This window comes from Oncorhynchus mykiss, chromosome 23, assembly GCF_057628025.1.
Source record: "Oncorhynchus mykiss isolate SJ-2025 chromosome 23, ASM5762802v1, whole genome shotgun sequence".
NCBI classification, from domain to species: Eukaryota; Metazoa; Chordata; class Actinopteri; order Salmoniformes; family Salmonidae; genus Oncorhynchus; species Oncorhynchus mykiss.
Window position 1 is genome coordinate 61,052,501 of NC_143044.1, and position 17,500 is coordinate 61,070,000.

Sequence of the window (17,500 nt, forward strand, 5' to 3'; positions counted from 1 at the left end):
GACCCTGTGGGTTTACGTGAAGCACAACATGTACCTGTATAGATCAAGCTGACCCTGTGGGTTTACGTGAAGCACAACATCTACCTGTATAGATCAAGCTGACCCTGTGGGTTTACGTGAAGGACAACATGTAGCTGTATAGATCAAGCTGACCCTGTGGGTTTACGTGAAGTACAACATGTACCTGTATAGATCAAGTTGACCCTGTGGGTTTACGTGAAGGACAACATGTACCTGTAGAGATCAAGCTGACCCTGTGGGTTTACGTGAAGGACAACATGTAGCTGTATAGATCAAGCTGACCCTGTGGGTTTACGTGAAGCACAACATGTACCTGTATAGATCAAGCTGACCCTGTGGGTTTACGTGAAGTACAACATGTACCTGTGTAGATCAAGCTGACCCTGTGGGTTTACGTGAAGCACAACATGTCAGGTAGTGCTTTGACCTGGACTAAAACTGAAGACAGGCTGAGCGGTTTTAGTGTCTATGAAGAGGCTTGAGAGGAGACATTTCCTAATGTTGCTTTCTCCCTCTATTTTTCTGTTTCTCTCTCTCTCTATCATTCTTTGTCTATCGTTCTCTCTCCGTTCCCTCCCTCCCTCTCTCCCACGTGCCATCTCCCTCCTCCCTCTCCCTCTCTCCCTCCCCCCTCCCCTCTCTCCCTCCCTCTTTCTCTCTCTCTCCCTTCCCCCCTTCCCCCTCCCTCTCCCCCTCCACCCTCCACCTGCCTCCCTCTCCACCCCTCCCTCTCCCCACCCCTCCCTCTCTCCTCCCTCCCTCTCCCATCCCTCCCTCCCTCCCTCCCTCCCTCCTCCCTCCCTCCCTCCCCTCCCTCCCTCCCTCTCCCATCGCTGGCTCCCTCCTCCCTCTCCCTCCCTCCCTCTCTCCCTCCCTCCCTCCCTCTCCCATCCCTCCCTCCCTCTCTCTCCTCCCTCCCTCCCTCCCTCTCTCCCTTCTCTCCCTCCCTCCCTCCCTCCCTCCCTCCCTCCCTCCCTCCCTCCCTCCCTCCCTCCCTCCCTCCCTCCCTCTCCCCATCCCTCCCTCCCTCCCTCTCTCCTCCCTCCCTCCCTCCCTCTCCCATCCCTCCCTCTCTCCTCCCTCCCTCCCTCCCTCTCTCCTCCCTCCCTCCCTCCCTCTCTCCCTTCTCTCCCTCCCTCCCTCCCTCCCTCCCTCCCTCCCTCCCTCCCTCCCTCCCTCCCTCCTTCCCTCCCTCCCTCCCTCCCTCCCTCCCTCTCCCATCCCTCCCTCCCTCCCTCCCTCCCTCCCTCCCTCCCTCCCTCCCTCCCTCCCTCCCTCCCTCCCTCCCTCCCTCCCTCTCCCATCCCTCCCTCTCTCCTCCCTCCCTCCCTCCCTCTCTCCCTCCCCTCCCCCTCCCTCCTCCCTCCCCCTCTCCCTCCCTCTCTCCTCCCTCCCTCCAGGTATAATCCGTCTGAGTGAGGGGTTCCATGACCGTTACCCAGTGGAAGACTATTTGGATCTGTTTGACCTGGCAGCCTATCAGATCCAAGACAACCTGATGGGAAACGCCCACTCAGGAGCCAGAGCAACACAACATCATCATAGGTAGAACACCTTTTAATATCAACACAACATCATCATTAATATCAACACAACATCATCATTAATATCAACACAACATCATCATTAATATCAACACAACATCATCATCATATCAACACGACATCGTCATTAATATCAACACAACATCATCATAGGAAACACCATTAATATCAACACAACATCGTCATTAATATCAACACAACATCATCATTAATATCAACACAACATCATCATTAATATCAACACAACATCGTCATTAATATCAACACAACATCATCATAGGAAACACCATTAATATCAACACAACATCGTCATTAATATCAACACAATATCATCATTAATATCAACACAACATCATCATTAATATCAACACAACATCGTCATTAATATCAACACAACATCATCATAGGAAACACCATTAATATCAACACAACATCGTCATTAATATCAACACAACATCATCATTAATATCAACACAACATCATCATTAATATCAACACAATATCATCATTAATATCAACACAACATCATCATTAATATCAACACAACATCATCATAGGAAACACCTTTAATATCAACACAACATCATCATTAATATCAACACAACATCATCATTAATATCAACACAACATCATCATTAATATCAACACAACATCATCATAGGAAACACCATTAATATCAACACAACATCATCATTAATATCAACACAACATCATCATTAATATCAACACAACATCATCATTAATATCAACACAACATCATCATAGGAAACACCTTCGGAAGTTGATTAAGGCAGCCCCCCCACACCTCTTTGATTCTCTCTGATTCTGACTCCCTCCCTCCCTCCCTTGCTCGCTCCCTCCCTCCCTCCCTCCCTCCCTCCCTCCCTCCCTCCCTCCCTCCCTCCCTCCCTCCCTCCCTCCCTCCCTCCCTCCCTCGCTCCCTCCCTCCCCTCCCTCCCTCCCTCTCTTCCTCCACCAGTCCATCTTCTGATTTATGACTTTAATATAGCAAAAGTAGTCTTGCCTCACACTGAGTTGTTGTATTGAGCCCAGCTACCAGCTTCCAGCTCCAGTTACCACTTAGGCTCCACTTCCCAGCTAACCACTAAGAGCTAACAGCTACCAGCTACCAGCTACCAGTTACCAGCTACCAGTTACCAGCTTCCAGCTACCAGCTTCCAGCTACTAGCTTCCAGCTAACAGCTACCAGCTACCAGCTACCAGTTACCAGCTACCAGCTAACAGCTACGAGCAAACAGCTACCAGCTAACAGCTACCAGCTACCAGCTAACAGCTACCAGCTACCAGCTACCAGCTACCAGCTAACAGCTAACAGCTACCAGCTACCAGCTAACAGCTACCAGCTAACAGCTAACAGCTAACAGCTACCAGCTACCAGTTAACAGCTAACAGCTAACAGCTAACAGCTAACAGCTAACAGCTAACCAGTTTAGTAAGCCAGCTGGTCAAGCCGTTTTATTCCTATCTTTAAAGAACAAATCCTTCAGGGCCGAGGAGAGACGTGCCAGAGACCTCTCAGTATTCACACTGTGTCCTACACTCGCAGAGGAGAGGAGTGAGGCTTGGAGAGCCCAGCGAAGTATAGGGGAAACGGCCATAACCCTGGCCCCTAAACTCCTACACAACCCCCTGCCCAATTCAGGCCACCCCTCACAAGCGCCAGATGGTTGAAGCGATTCGCTCGTGATTTTGATCACAGCTGGGATAATGAGCGAGGGGGAAAACGCTAGCTTGATTCTTTCACACTTTTGTTGTTGATTTTCAAAAATAATAATTACCCGTTTTTCGTGATATCCATTTGCGATCCAGTTAAGAGCTTGTCTCATCGCTGCAACTCCCCAACGGGTTCGGGAGAGGTCGAAGTTCGAGTCCTCTGAAACATGACCCGCCAAACAACGCTTCTTAACACCCGCCCGCTTAACCCGGAAGCCAGCCGCACCAATGTGTCAGTGGAAACGCAGTCCAACTGAAGACAGCTTGCAGGCGCCACGGCCCGCCACAAGGAGTCACTAGAGCGCAGTGAGCCAAGTAAAAACCACCCGCCCGGTCAAACCTTCCCCTAACCCAGACGGCACTGGGTCAATTGTGTGCCGCCCTATGGGATTCCCGATCACAGCCGGTTGTGACACAGCCTGGGACCGAACCCGGGTCTGTAGTGACGCCTCAAGCACTTCGATGCAGTACCCTAGACTGCTGTGACACAGCCTCTGGAACCGAACCCGGGTCTGTAGTGACGCCTCAAGCACTTCGATGCGTGCCTTAGACCACTGTGACACAGCCTGGAACCGAACCCAGGTCTGTAGTGACGCCTCAGTACTGCAGTACCTGAAGCGCTCTGACAGCCTGGAACCGAACCCGGGTCTGTAGTCACGCCTCAAGCACTGCGATGCAGTACCTGAAGCGCTGTGACACAGCTGGAACCGAACCCTGGTCTGTAGTGAAGCCTCAGAGCACTTCGATGCAGTACCTTCAGACCGCTGTGACACAGCCTGGAACCGAACCAGGTGTGGGTCCCCACCTCAAGCACTCGATGCAGTACCTTAAACTGCTGTGACACCAGCCTGGAACCAAACCGGGTCTGTAGTAGCGCCTAGAGCACTTCGATGCAGTACCTGAGACCGCTGTGACACAGCCTGGGACCGAACCCAGGTCTGTAGTGACGCCTAGAGCACTTCGATGCAGTACCTGAGACCGCTGTGACACAGCCTGGGACCGAACCCAGGTCTGTAGTGACGCCTCAAGCACTGCGATGCAGTACCTGAGACCGCTGTGACACAGCCTGGAACCGAACCCAGGTCTGTCATCTAGCGCCTAGAGCACTGCGATGCAGTACCTTTGAGACCGCTGTGACACAGCCTGGAACCGAACCCAGGTCTGTAGTGGCGCCTCAAGCACTGCAATGCAGTACCTTAGACCGCTGTGACACAGCCTGGAACCGAACCCAGGTCTGTAGTGACGCATCAAGCACTGCGATGCAGTACCTGAGACCGCTGTGACACAGCCTGGGACTCGAACCCAGGTCTGTAGTCAGCGCCTCAAGCACTGCGATCCAGTACCTTCCAGACCGCTGTGACACAGCCTGGGACCGAACCCAGGTCTGTAGTGACGCCTCAAGCTCTGCGATGCAGTACCTAGACCGCTGCACCACTCGGGAGGCCCAGAACACTAGATTAAAAAATAAAATCTTAATTTTAATAATCTTGTTTGGATTAGTTCATCTCAATATCATACGGTATTATGTCAGACACTACAGTGTCACAATGACAGCACATTGGAGGAGGACACTACAGTATTATAATGACAGCACATTGGAGGAGGATACTGCAGTGTTATAATGACAGCACATTGGAGGAGGACACTACAGTGTCACAATGACAGCACATTGGAGGAGGGGGACACTACAGTATTATAATGACAGCACATTGGAGGAGGACACTACCATATGGTGGCAGGACACATTGGAGGAGGGAGAGAACATGCAGTATTATAATGACAGCACATTGGAGGAGGAGGACACTACAGTATTATAATGACAGCACATTGGAGGAGGACACTACAGTATTATAATGACAGCACATTGGAGGAGGACACTACAGTATTATAATGACAGCACATTGGAGGAGGACACTACAGTATTATAATGACAGCACATTGGAGGAGGACACTACAGTATTATAATGACAGCACATTGGAGGAGGAGGAGCACTACAGTATTAATGACAGCACATTGGAGGAGGAGACACTACCAGGTACTGAGCAGCACCATTGGAGGAGGAGGACACTGCAGTATTATAATGACAGCACATTGGAGGAGGAGGACACTACACTATTATAATGACAGCACATTGGAGGAGGACACTACAGTATTATAATGACAGGCATTTGGAGGAGGAGGACACTGCAGTATTATAATGACAGCACATTGGAGGAGGAGGACACTACAGTATTATAATGACAGCACATTGGAGGAGGACACTACAGTATTATAATGACAGCACATTGGAGGAGGAGGACACTACAGTATTATAATGACAGCACATTGGAGGAGGACACTACAGTATTATAATGACAGCACATTGGAGGAGGACACTACAGTATTATAATGACAGCACATTGGAGGAGGACACTACAGTATTATAATGACAGCATGGAGGGTGGCTCCAGTGTTGTAGATGGACAGGCATTTGGAGGAGGAGGGACACTGCAGTATTATAATGACAGCACATTGGAGGAGGAGGACACTACACTATTATAATGACAGCACATTGGAGGAGGACACTACAGTATTATAATGACAGCACATTGGAGGAGGACACTACAGTATTATATGACAGGACATTGGAGGAGGACACTACAGTGTCACAATGACAGCACATTGGAGGAGGACACTGCAGTATTATAATGACAGCACATTGGAGGAGGACACTGCAGTATTATAATCTAGCAGCATTGGGAGGGACACTACAGTATTATAATGACAGCACATTCAAGAGGTCTGCGTGTTGTCATTGACAGCACATGGAGGAGGACACTACAGTATTATAATGACAGCACATTGAAGGAGGACACTACAGTATTATAATGACAGCACATTGGAGGAGGAGGACACTACAGTATTATAATGACAGCACATTGGAGGAGGAGGACACTGCAGTATTATATGACAGGACATTCTGGAGGAGGACACTACAGTATTATAAATGACAGCACATTGGAGGAGGACACTGCAGTATTATAATAGACAGAACATGGAGGAGGAGGACACTACAGTGTCACAATGACAGCACATTGGAGGAGGACACTGCAGTATTATAATGACAGCACATTGGAGGAGGACAGTACAGTATTATAATGACAGCACATTGGAGGAGGACACTACAGTATTATAATGACAGCACATTAAAAGGCAGAGACACTACAGTATTATGATATGACAGCACATTGGAGGGACACTACAGTATTATAATGACAGCACATTGAAGGAGGAGGACACTGCAGTATTATAATGACAGCACATTGGAGGATACTACAGCATTATAATGACAGCACATTGGAGGGGAGAGACAGTACAGTATTATAATGACAGCACATTGAAGGAGGAGGAACATACAGTATTATAATAGACAGACACATCTGGAGGAAAAGACACGGTGTTCTGATGAGCACAGCACATTGAAGGAGGAGGACACTACAGTATTATAATGACAGCACATTGAAGAGGAGGACACTACAGTATTATAATGACAGCACATTGGAGGAGGAGGACACTACAGTATTATAATGACAGCACATTGAAGGAGGACACTGCAGTATTATAATGACAGAAACATGGAGGAGGACACTGCAGTATTATAATGACAGCACATTGAAGGAGAGAGGACACTACAGTATTATAATGACAGCACATTGGAGGACGAGGACACTACAGTATTATAATGACAGCACATTGGAAGAGGAGGACAGTACAGTATTATAATGACAGCACATTGAAGGAGGAGGACACTACAGTATTATAATGACAGCACATTGAAGGAGGAGGACACTACAGTATTATAATGACAGCACATTGAAGGAGGACACTACAGTATTATAATGACAGCACATTGGAGGAGGACACTGCGGTTGTTTATAATGACAGCACATTGAAGGAGGACACTACCGTATTATAATGACAGCACATTGGAGGAGGAGACACTACAGTATTATAATGACAGCACATTGAAGGAGGACACTACAGTATTATAATGACAGCACATTGGAGGAGGACACTACAGTATTATAATGACAGCACATTGGAGGAGGAGGGACACTACAGTATTATAATGACAGCACATTGGAGGAGGACACTACAGTATTATAATGACAGCACATTGGAGGAGGAGGACACTGCAGTATTATAATGACAGCACATTGGAGGAGGACACTACAGTATTATAATGACAGCACATTGGAGGAGGAGGACACTACAGTATTATAATGACAGCACATTGGAGGAGGAGGACACTGCAGTATTATAATGACAGCACATTGGAGGAGGACACTACAGTATTATAATGACAGCACATTGGAGGAGGAGGACACTACAGTATTATAATGACAGCACATTGGAGGAGGAGGACACTACAGTATTATAATGACAGCACATTGGAGGAGGAGGACACTACAGTATTGTAATGACAGCACATTGGAAGAGGAGGACAGTACAGTATTATAATGACAGCACATTTAAGGAGGAGGAGCACTTACAGTATTATAATGACAGCACATTGGAGGAGGAGGACACTACAGTATTATAATGACAGCACATTGGAGTAGGACACTACAGTATTATAATGACAGCACATTGAAGGAGGAGGACACTACAGTATTATAATGACAGCACATTGGAGTAGGACACTACAGTATTATAATGACAGCACATTGGAGGAGGAGGACACTACAGTATTATAATGACAGAACATTAGAATGCAGCACTACAGTTTTGTGGATCGCAGCACATAGACGGCCTGCCGGTATAAATGACAGGACATTGGAGGAAGGACACTACAGTATAAATGACAGACACATTGAAGGAGGAGAACACTAATAGTGAAGAAGGGCATTAATGCTTTTCTGTGATTAATTATCGAATGTCCTAACGGAGGAGGTTTATATAGAAGCACTGTCCTCTCCAGCAAATACTTACACAACTGTTTACACTGTATTCATGTTACTTCCTTTGTCTTGTTTCTGTAATAAATAAACCGTGTGTTTGTGTTTGTTTGTTTGTTTGTGTCCAGGAGAGGCCATTGCGTCCACCATGTGGGACAACAATGCCTGGGCGTATTTATTATGACAACTGGACTGAGGCGGGAGGCGGAGCCACCCTTCCTCATCCAGGACTTTATCCACACCTTCAGCCTGGCAGGCAAGGTCATCGTCATGCTCAGAGACCCTGTAGAGGTACTGTAACTGCTATTAATACTACTACTACTACCACTATTAATACTTACTACTAACCCTTCAGCCTGACGCAAGGTTCATCGTCATGCTCAGAGACCCTGTAGAGAGGTTCTGTAACTGCTATTAATACTACTACTACCACTACTATTAATACTACTACTACCACCATTAATACTACTACTACTACTATTACTACTATTAATACTACTACTCTAACCCTTCAGCCTGACGCAAGGTTCATCGTAGTGCTCAGAGACCCTGTAGAGAGGTACTGTAACTGCTATTAATACTACTACTACCACTACTAATACTACTACTACTACTAATACTACTACCACTAATATTAATACTACTACTACCACTGTTAATACTGCCACTACTAATACTTACTATTAATACTCTCCACTGTAGAGGTACTGTAACTACTATTAATACCACTACTACTAATACTTACTACCACTACTATTAATACTACTACTACCACCATTAATACTGTCACTACTAATACTACTACTACTACTATTACTATTAATACTACTACTACTACTATTAATACTACTACTACTACTACTACCCTGTAGAGAGGTACTGTAACTGCTATTAATACTACTACTACTAATACTACTACCACTACTATCTAATACTATACTACCACCATTAATACTGCCACTACTATTAATACTACTACTACTATTAATACTACTACTACTACTACTACTGGTAATGCTACTACTACTACCCTGTAGAGAGGTACTGTAACTCTACTCTCTGTTATTACTACTACAACCACCATTAATACTACTACTATTACCACTACTACCACTGGTAATACTACTAATACTACCACTATTAATACTGCTACTACTACTATTACTACCATTATTACTTATATTACTTCTACTACTATTAATACTGCTACTATTAATACTACTACTATTACTGCTACTGCTGCCACAATTAATACTACTACTATTAATACAGCGAATACTACTATTAATCTACTAATTATACTACTACTACTACTACTATTAATACTACCACTATTAACACCTACTATTAATACCACTTACCCACTACTAATACTACTACTTTAATGTATTGGTACTGCTTCTCTGATTACTAATAATACCAGTACTACTGCTATTACTACTGCTATTGCTACTACTACTACTACTACTATTAATACTAGTTATGCTCCTCTAATACTGCTATTACTACTACTACTACTACTACTATTAATATTACTGCTACTATTACTACTACTACTACTACTACTACTATTGATGCTCCTATCCTACTATAATTCTGCCACTACTACTATTAATACTACTGCTATTATTACTACTACTACTACTAGTAATGCTACTACTACTACTACTATTAATACTACTGCTACTACTACTACTACTACTGCTACTACTACTACCACTACTACTACTACTACTACTACTACTACTAACCCTCCAGCTGAAGCATGGCTCATCATCATGCTCAGAGACCCTGTAGAGAGGTGGGTCTGTTTGTCTCCATCTCTCCCCTGTTTTCTCCCTCTCTTTCTCTCCATCTCTTCCATCATTCTCTCCATCTCTCCCTCTATATCCCTCTCTCTTTCTCTCCATCTCTCCATCATTCTCTCCATCTCTCCCTGTATCTCCCTCTCTCATTCTCTCCATCTCTCCATCATTCTCTCCATCTCTCCCTGTATCTCCCTCTCTCTTTCTCTCTCCATCTTTCCATCATTCTCTCCATCTCTCCCTGTATCTCCCTCTCTCATTCACTGCCAGTCTCTCCATCATTTTCTCCATCTCTCCCTCCGGGGCCAAATCAGCTAGCTTTGGTCCATCTACCTCTCTCTGTTGATGCCCAAAACACTGCACACATTACCATACACACACACACACACACACACACACACACACACACACACACACACACACACACACAGAAACACACACACAGAACAGACTCCATTCCAGATGTATTTCAGGAATTTGACGTGCTGTTTGTTATGATGGAGGAATTCTGTTTCAGCTAATAGCTGAAGGCCTGGCAGCGTTCTCTATAAATTAAGACTAGTTTGTCTCTTGCTCTGACTGAACAGAGTTTCACTTCAGTGGATGTCTGGATGTCTCAACTGGCTCACTTTAATTGGTTTTGTCTGTCAAATCACAGCAGCCAAGTCAAGGTAGAGAGAGGGAGGGAGGGAGGGAGAGAGAAAGAGTGTGTGTGTGTGTGTGTGTAGGGCGGGGGGGGGGGGGGGGGGGGGTTGTCCATTAGAATTGCCATGCTCAATTAAATGAACTAAATGTGTTGAGAGAGAGAGAGAGAGAGAGAGAGAGAGAGAGAGAGAGAGAGAGAGAGAGAGAGAGAGAGAGAGAGAGAGAGAGAGAGAGAGAGAGAGAGAGAGAGAGAGAGAGAGAGAGAGAGAGAGAGAGAGAGAGAGAGAGAGAGAGAGAGAGACTAAATGTGTTTACAACCCCAGACACCACATGGGTTTTGGTGGCACGGATTGTAATTCATGTTGTTTGGGTTTTCAGCCTAATTCCAGTAGGCAGCCATGGCTTGAAGCTCCCAGTACTTTGGGGAGGTTTTGTTGACTGGTGCCGGAGTTGTGAGATGAACGATAACATGCTCATGACTTTGGTCGGGATTCAATCCAACCGTGGATGGTCGACAATGTGGCGCTTGGCTTTTAAAGGCAATTTCCAATTGAGCCAACACATCTGCAGCATTTACCATCCCTTTAAATATGGCCTTTAAATATGGCCCTTTAAATATGGCCCTTTAAATATGGCTCTTAAATATTGCCCTTTAAATATGGCCCTTTAAATATGGCCCTTTAAATATGGCCCTTTAAATATGGCCCTTTAGATATTGGCCCTTTAAATACGCTCTTAAATATGGCCCTTTAAATATGGCCCTTTAAATATGGCCCTTTAAATATCGCTCTTAAATATGGCCCTTTAAATATGGACTTTTAAATATGGCCCTTTAAATATGGACTTTTAAATATGGCCCTTACAATATGGCCCTTTAAATATGGCCCTTTAAATATGGCCCTTTGAATATAGCCTTGCTGATCTGGCCCTTTAAATATGGCCCTTTGATGTCGCCCTTAAATATGGCCCTTTAAATATGGCTCTTTAAATATGGCCTTTAAATATAGCCTAAATATGGCCTTTTAAATATGGCCTTTAAATATGGCCTTTAAATATGGCCCTTTAAATATGGCCTTTAAATATGGCCTTTAAATATGGCCCTTAAAATATGGCCTTTTCAAAGCTTGCATTGTCAACAACCAGCGATCTGATTGAATCCCAGCCTTGGTTGTTGTAGTTGTTGTAGTTGATGGTGGTGTTGTTGTAGTTGATGGTGGTGTTGTTGTTGTTGATGGTGGTGTTGTTGTTGTTGATGGTGGTGTTGTTGTTGTTGATGGTGGTGTTGATGGTGGTGTTGATGGTGGTGTTGTTGTTGTTGATGGTGGTGTTGTTGATGGTGGTGTTGTTGATGGTGGTGTTGTTGATGTTGATGGTGGTGTTGATGGTGGTGATGTTGTGATGGTGGTGTTGATGGTGGTGTTGTTGATGGTGGTGATGTTGATGGTGGTGTTGATGGTGGTGTTGTTGATGGTGGTGATGTTGATGGTGGTGTTGTTGATGTTGATGGTGGTGTTGATGGTGGTGTTGTTGTTGTTGATGGTGGTGTTGATGGTGGTGTTGTAGTTGATGGTGGTGTTGTAGTTGATGGTGTTGTAGTTGATGGTGGTGTTGTAGTTGATGGTGGTGATGTTGATGGTGGTGTTGATGGTGGTGTTGTTGATGGTGGTGTTGTAGTTGATGGTGGTGATGTTGATGGTGGTGTTGATGGTGGTGTTGTTGTAGTTGATGGTGGTGTTGTTGTTGTTGATGGTGGTGTTGATGGTGGTGATGTTGTTGATGGTGGTGTTGTTGATGGTGGTGTTGATGGTGGTGATGTTGTTGATGGTGGTGTTGTTGTAGTTGATGCTGATGTTGATGGTGGTGATGTTGTTGATGGTGGTGTTGTTGTAGTTGATGGTGGTGTTGATGGTGGTGTTGTAGTTGATGGTGTTGTAGTTGATGGTGGTGTTGTAGTTGATGGTGGTGATGTTGATGGTGTTGTAGTTGATGGTGGTGTTGTAGTTGATGGTGGTGATGTTGATGGTGGTGATGTTGATGGTGGTGTTGTTGATGTTGATGGTGTTGTTGATGGTGGTGATGTTGATGGTGTTGTTGATGGTAGTGTTGTTGATGTTGATGGTGGTGTTGTTGTAGTTGACGGTGGTGTTGTTGTAGTTGATGGTGGTATTGTTGTTGTTGATGGTGGTGTTGATGGTGGTGGTGTTGTTGTTGATGGTGGTGTTGATGGTGGTGTTGATGGTGGTGTTGATGGTGGTGATGTTGTTGATGGTGGTGTTGTAGTTGATGCTGATGTTGATGGTGGTGTTGTTGTAGTTGTTGGTGTTGTTGTTGTTGGTGGTGGTGTTGATGGTGGTGTTGATGTTGGTGGTGGTGTTGATGCTGGTGGTGTTGTTGCAGTTGATGGTGGTGTTGATGTTGGTGGTGGTGTTGATGGTGGTGTTGAAGGTGGTGGTGTTGGTCGGTGGGTGGTGTGGATGGTGGTGGTGTGTATATGCATGTGATGTTGTTGATGTTGATGGTGTTGTTGATGGTGGTGGTGTTGATGTTGGTGGTGGTGTTGATGGTGGTGTTGTTGATGTTGGTGGTGGTGTTGATGGTGGTGTTGTTGATGTTGGTGTTGGTGTTGATGGTGGTGTTGTTGTTGTTGATGTTGATGGTGGTGTTGTTGTAGTTGTTGGTTTTGTTGTTGTTGTTGGTGGTGTTGATGGTGGTGTTGTTGTAGTTGATGGTGGTGTTGATGTTGGTGGTGGTGTTGATGGTGGTGTTGGTGGTGGTGTTGATGGTGGTGTTGTTGTAGTTGATGGTGGTGTTGGTGGTGGTGTTGATGTTGGTGGTGGTGTTGATGGTGGTGGTGTTGTTGTTGATGGTGGTGTTGTTGTTGATGGTGGTGTTGATGTTGGTGGTGGTGTTGATGGTGGTGGTGTTGTTGTTGATGTTGATGGTGGTGTTGTTGTAGTTGTTGGTGTTGTTGTTGTTGGTGGTGGTGTTGATGGTGGTGTTGATGGTGGTGTTGAAGGTGGTGGTGTTGTTGTAGTTGATGGTGGTGTTGATGGTGGTGGTGTTGTTGTAGTTGATGTTGTTGATGTTGATGGTGTTGTTGATGGTGGTGGTGTTGTTGATGGTGGTGGTGTTGATGGTGGTGTGTCATTTGTAGTCTTGGTGTTGATGGTGGTGGTGTTGTTGTTGATGTTGATGGTGGTGTTGTTGTAGTTGTTGGTGTTGTTGTTGTTGGTGGTGGTGTTGATGGTGGTGTTGTTGTTGTTGTTGGTGGTGATGTTGATGGTGATGTTGATGGTGGTGATGGTGGTGTTGTTGTAGTTGGTGGTGTTGTTTATGGTGATGGTGTTGATGGTGATGTTAATGGTGGTTTTGTAGTTGTTGGTGATGTTGATGGTGGTGTTGTTGATGGTGATGGTGTTGATGGTGATGGTGTTGATGGTGATGTTAATGGTGGTTTTGTAGTTGTTGGTGATGTTGATGGTGGTGTTGATGGTGGTGTTGTTGTAGGTGTTGGTGATGTTGATGGTGGTGTTGTTGTTGTTGTCTCAGGTTGTACTCCGACTATCTCTCTTGGGATCACTGATCAGTCTGCGGAGGATTTCCAGGACGAGGTCTCCGAGTCTCCAGCTGTTTGAAGGGTGCCTGACAGAGTACACCATGCGCTCCTGTGTGTACAACACTACGCTCAACAACGCCATGCCAGTGAGTAGCCTTCACCTTCTCCACATCCATGTGCTTTCTATGTTTTAACAGACTGAGCATAACAGTCTAACTGTCCAGGTGAATGGGGGGGGGGGTATGTCCTCTACTCTCGTCCATTCTCTCCTCTTCTCTCCTCCATTCTCTCCTCCATTCTCCTCCCATTCTCTCCTCCATTCTCTCCTCCATTCTCTCCTCCCCATTCTTTCCTCTATTCTCCTCATTCTCCCCTCCATTCTCTCCTCCCATTCTCTCCTCCATTCTCTCCTCCATTCTTTCCTCTATTCTCCCCTCCATTCTCTCCTCCATTCTCTCCTCCATTCTCTCCTCTATTCTCCTCCCATTCTCTCCTCCATTCTCTCCTCCATTCTCCTCCATTCTCTCCTCCATTCTCTCCTCCATTCTTCCTCTCTCTCCTCCATTCTCCCTCCATTCTCTCCTCTATTCTCCTCAACTCTCTCCTCCATTCTCTCCTCCATTCTCTCCTCCATTCTCTCGTCTATTCTCCTCCATTCTCCCCTCCATTCTCTCCTCCATTCTCTCCTCCATTCTCTCCTCCCATTCTCTCCTCTATTCTCCTCCATTCTCTCCTCCATTCTCTCTTCCATTCTCTCCTCCATTCTTTCCTCTATTCTCCTCAATTCTCCCTCCATTCTTCCTCCTTCTCTCCTCCATTCTCTCCTCCATTCTCTCCTCTATTCTCCTCTATTCTCCTCCATTCTCTCCTCTATTCTCCTCCATTCTCTCCTCCATTTTTTCCCTCTGTAGCTCCATTCTCCCCTCCCATTCTCTCCTCCATTCTTTCCTCCATTCTTTTCTCCATTCTCTCCTCTATCTCCCTCCATTCTCTCCTCCATTCTCTCCTCCATTCTTCCTCCATTCTCTCCTCCATTCTTTCCTCTATTCTCCTCCATTCTCTCCTCCATCCTCTCCTCCATTCTCTCCTCCATTCTTTATTCTATTCTCCTCCATTCTCTCCTCCATTCTCTCTTCCATTCTCTCCTCCATTCTCTCCTCCATTCTTTCCTCTATTCTCCTCTATTCTCCTCCATTCTCTCCTCCATTCTCTCTTCCATTCTTCCTCCATTCTCTCCTCCATTCATTCCTCCACTCTCCTCCATTCTCTCCTCCACTCTCCTCCACTCTCTCCTCCATTCTCTTACTCCATTCTCACCACTCTCCTCCATTCTCTCCTCCATTCTCTCCTCCATCAGGCCTAATTGTCAATAGGTTTATATCCCTAGAGTTATTACAGCATGTGAGGTTGTTTACCAGGCTGTTACCAAGTTGTTACCAGGCTGTTACCAAGTTGTTACCAAGTTGTTACCAAGCAGTTACCAAGTTGTTACCAAGCTGTTACCAAGCTGTTACCAAGCTGGACCAAGCTGGACCAAGCCGTTACCAAGCTGCTCCAAGCCGTTACCAAGCTGTTACCAAGTTGTTACCAAGTTGTTACCAAGCAGTTACCAAGTTGTTACCAAGCTGTTCCCAAGCTGTTACCAAGCTGGACCAAGCTGGACCAAGCCGTTACCAAGCTGTTACCAAGCTGTTACCAAGCTGTTACCAAGCCGTTACCAAGCCGTTACCAAGTTGTTACCAGGCAGTTACCAAGTTGTTACCAAGCTATTACCAAGCTGGACCAAGCTGGACCAAGCTGTTACCAAGCCGTTACCAAGCTGTTACCAAGCCGTGACCAGGCTGTTACCAAGCCGTTACCAAGCTGTTACCAAGTTGTTACCAAGCTGTTACCAAGCTGTTACCAAGCTGTTACAAGGCTGTTACCAAGCTGTTACCAAGCCGTTACCAAGCTGTTACCAAGTTGTTACCAAGCTGTTACCAAGTTGTTACCAAGCCGTTACCAAGCCGTTACCAAGTTGTTACCAAGCCGTTACCAAGTTGTTACCAAGCTGTTACCAAGTTGTTACCAAGCAGTTACCAAGTTGTTACCAAGCTATTACCAAACTGGACCAAGCTGGACCAAGCTGTTACCAAGCCGTTACCAAGCTGTTACCAAGCCGTGACCAGGCTGTTACCACGCCGTTACCAAGCCGTTACCAAGCTGTTACCAAGCTGTTACCAATCTGTTACCAAGCTGTTACCAAGCTGGACCAAGCTGTTATCAGGCTGTTACCAAGCTGTTATCAGGCTGTTATCAAGCCGTTACCAAGCATTTACCAGGCCGTTACCAAGCAGTTACCAGACCGTTACCAAGCCGTTACCAAGCCGTTACCAGGCTGTTACCAAGCCGTTACCAAGCCGTTACCAAGCTGTTACCAAGCCGTTACCAGGCTGTTACCAAGTTGTTACCAAGCTGTTACCAAGCTGTTAACAAGCTGTTACCAAGCTGTTACCAAGCTATTAGCAAGCTGTTACCAGGCTGTTACCAAGCTGTTAGCAAGCCGTTACCAAGCTGATTGATAAAGGTTGATAAAGCCAGTGTGTTGATAAAGCCAGTGTGTTGATAAAGCCAGTGTGTTGATAAAGCCAGTGTGTTGATGAAGCCAGTGTTTTGATAAAGCCAGTGTGTTGATAAAGCTAGTGTGTTGATAAAGCCAGTGTGTTGATGAAGCCAGTGTGTTGATGAAGCCAGTGTGTTGACGAAGCCAGTGTGTTGATGAAGCCAGTGTGTTGATAAAACCAGTGTGTTGATAAAGCCAGTGTGTTGATAAAGCCAGTGTGTTGATGAAGCCAGTGTGTTGATGAAGCCAGTGTGTTGATGAAGCCAGTGTGTTGATAAAGCCAGTGTGTTGATAAAGCCAGTGTGTTTATGAAGCCAGTGTGTTGATGAAGCCAGTGTGTTGATGAAGCCAGTGTGTTGATAAAGCCAGTGTGTTGATAAAGCCAGTGTGTTGATGAAGCCAGTGTGTTGATAAAGCCAGTGTGTCTATTGAACTGTGATGTGTTGTATCTGACTAACAGTCCTGGTTCTGTTGAACTGTGTTGTATCTGACTAACAGTCCTTGTTCTATTGAACTGTGGTGTATCTGACTAACAGTCCTTGTTCTATTGAACTGTGTTGTATCTGACTAACAGTCCTTGTTCTATTGAACTGTGTTGTATCTGACTAACAGTCCTGGTTCTATTGAACTGTGTTGTATCTGACTAACAGTCCTG

The 17,500-nt window shown here is 45.6% G+C and overlaps 1 protein-coding gene across 1 annotated transcript in view; it reads left to right on the forward strand.

The window, feature by feature from the left end:
• Nucleotides 1-17,500, forward strand: part of chst15b (carbohydrate sulfotransferase 15b) — a 97,004-nt gene that overhangs the window by 72,243 nt on the left and 7,261 nt on the right. Inside the window, 8 exon segments of the mRNA XM_090218023.1 lie at nucleotides 1,422-1,528; nucleotides 1,530-1,566; nucleotides 8,366-8,416; nucleotides 8,419-8,498; nucleotides 8,593-8,636; nucleotides 14,237-14,254; nucleotides 14,256-14,306; nucleotides 14,308-14,389. Coding sequence (XP_090074149.1) covers nucleotides 1,422-1,528; nucleotides 1,530-1,566; nucleotides 8,366-8,416; nucleotides 8,419-8,498; nucleotides 8,593-8,636; nucleotides 14,237-14,254; nucleotides 14,256-14,306; nucleotides 14,308-14,389 — 470 coding nt within the window.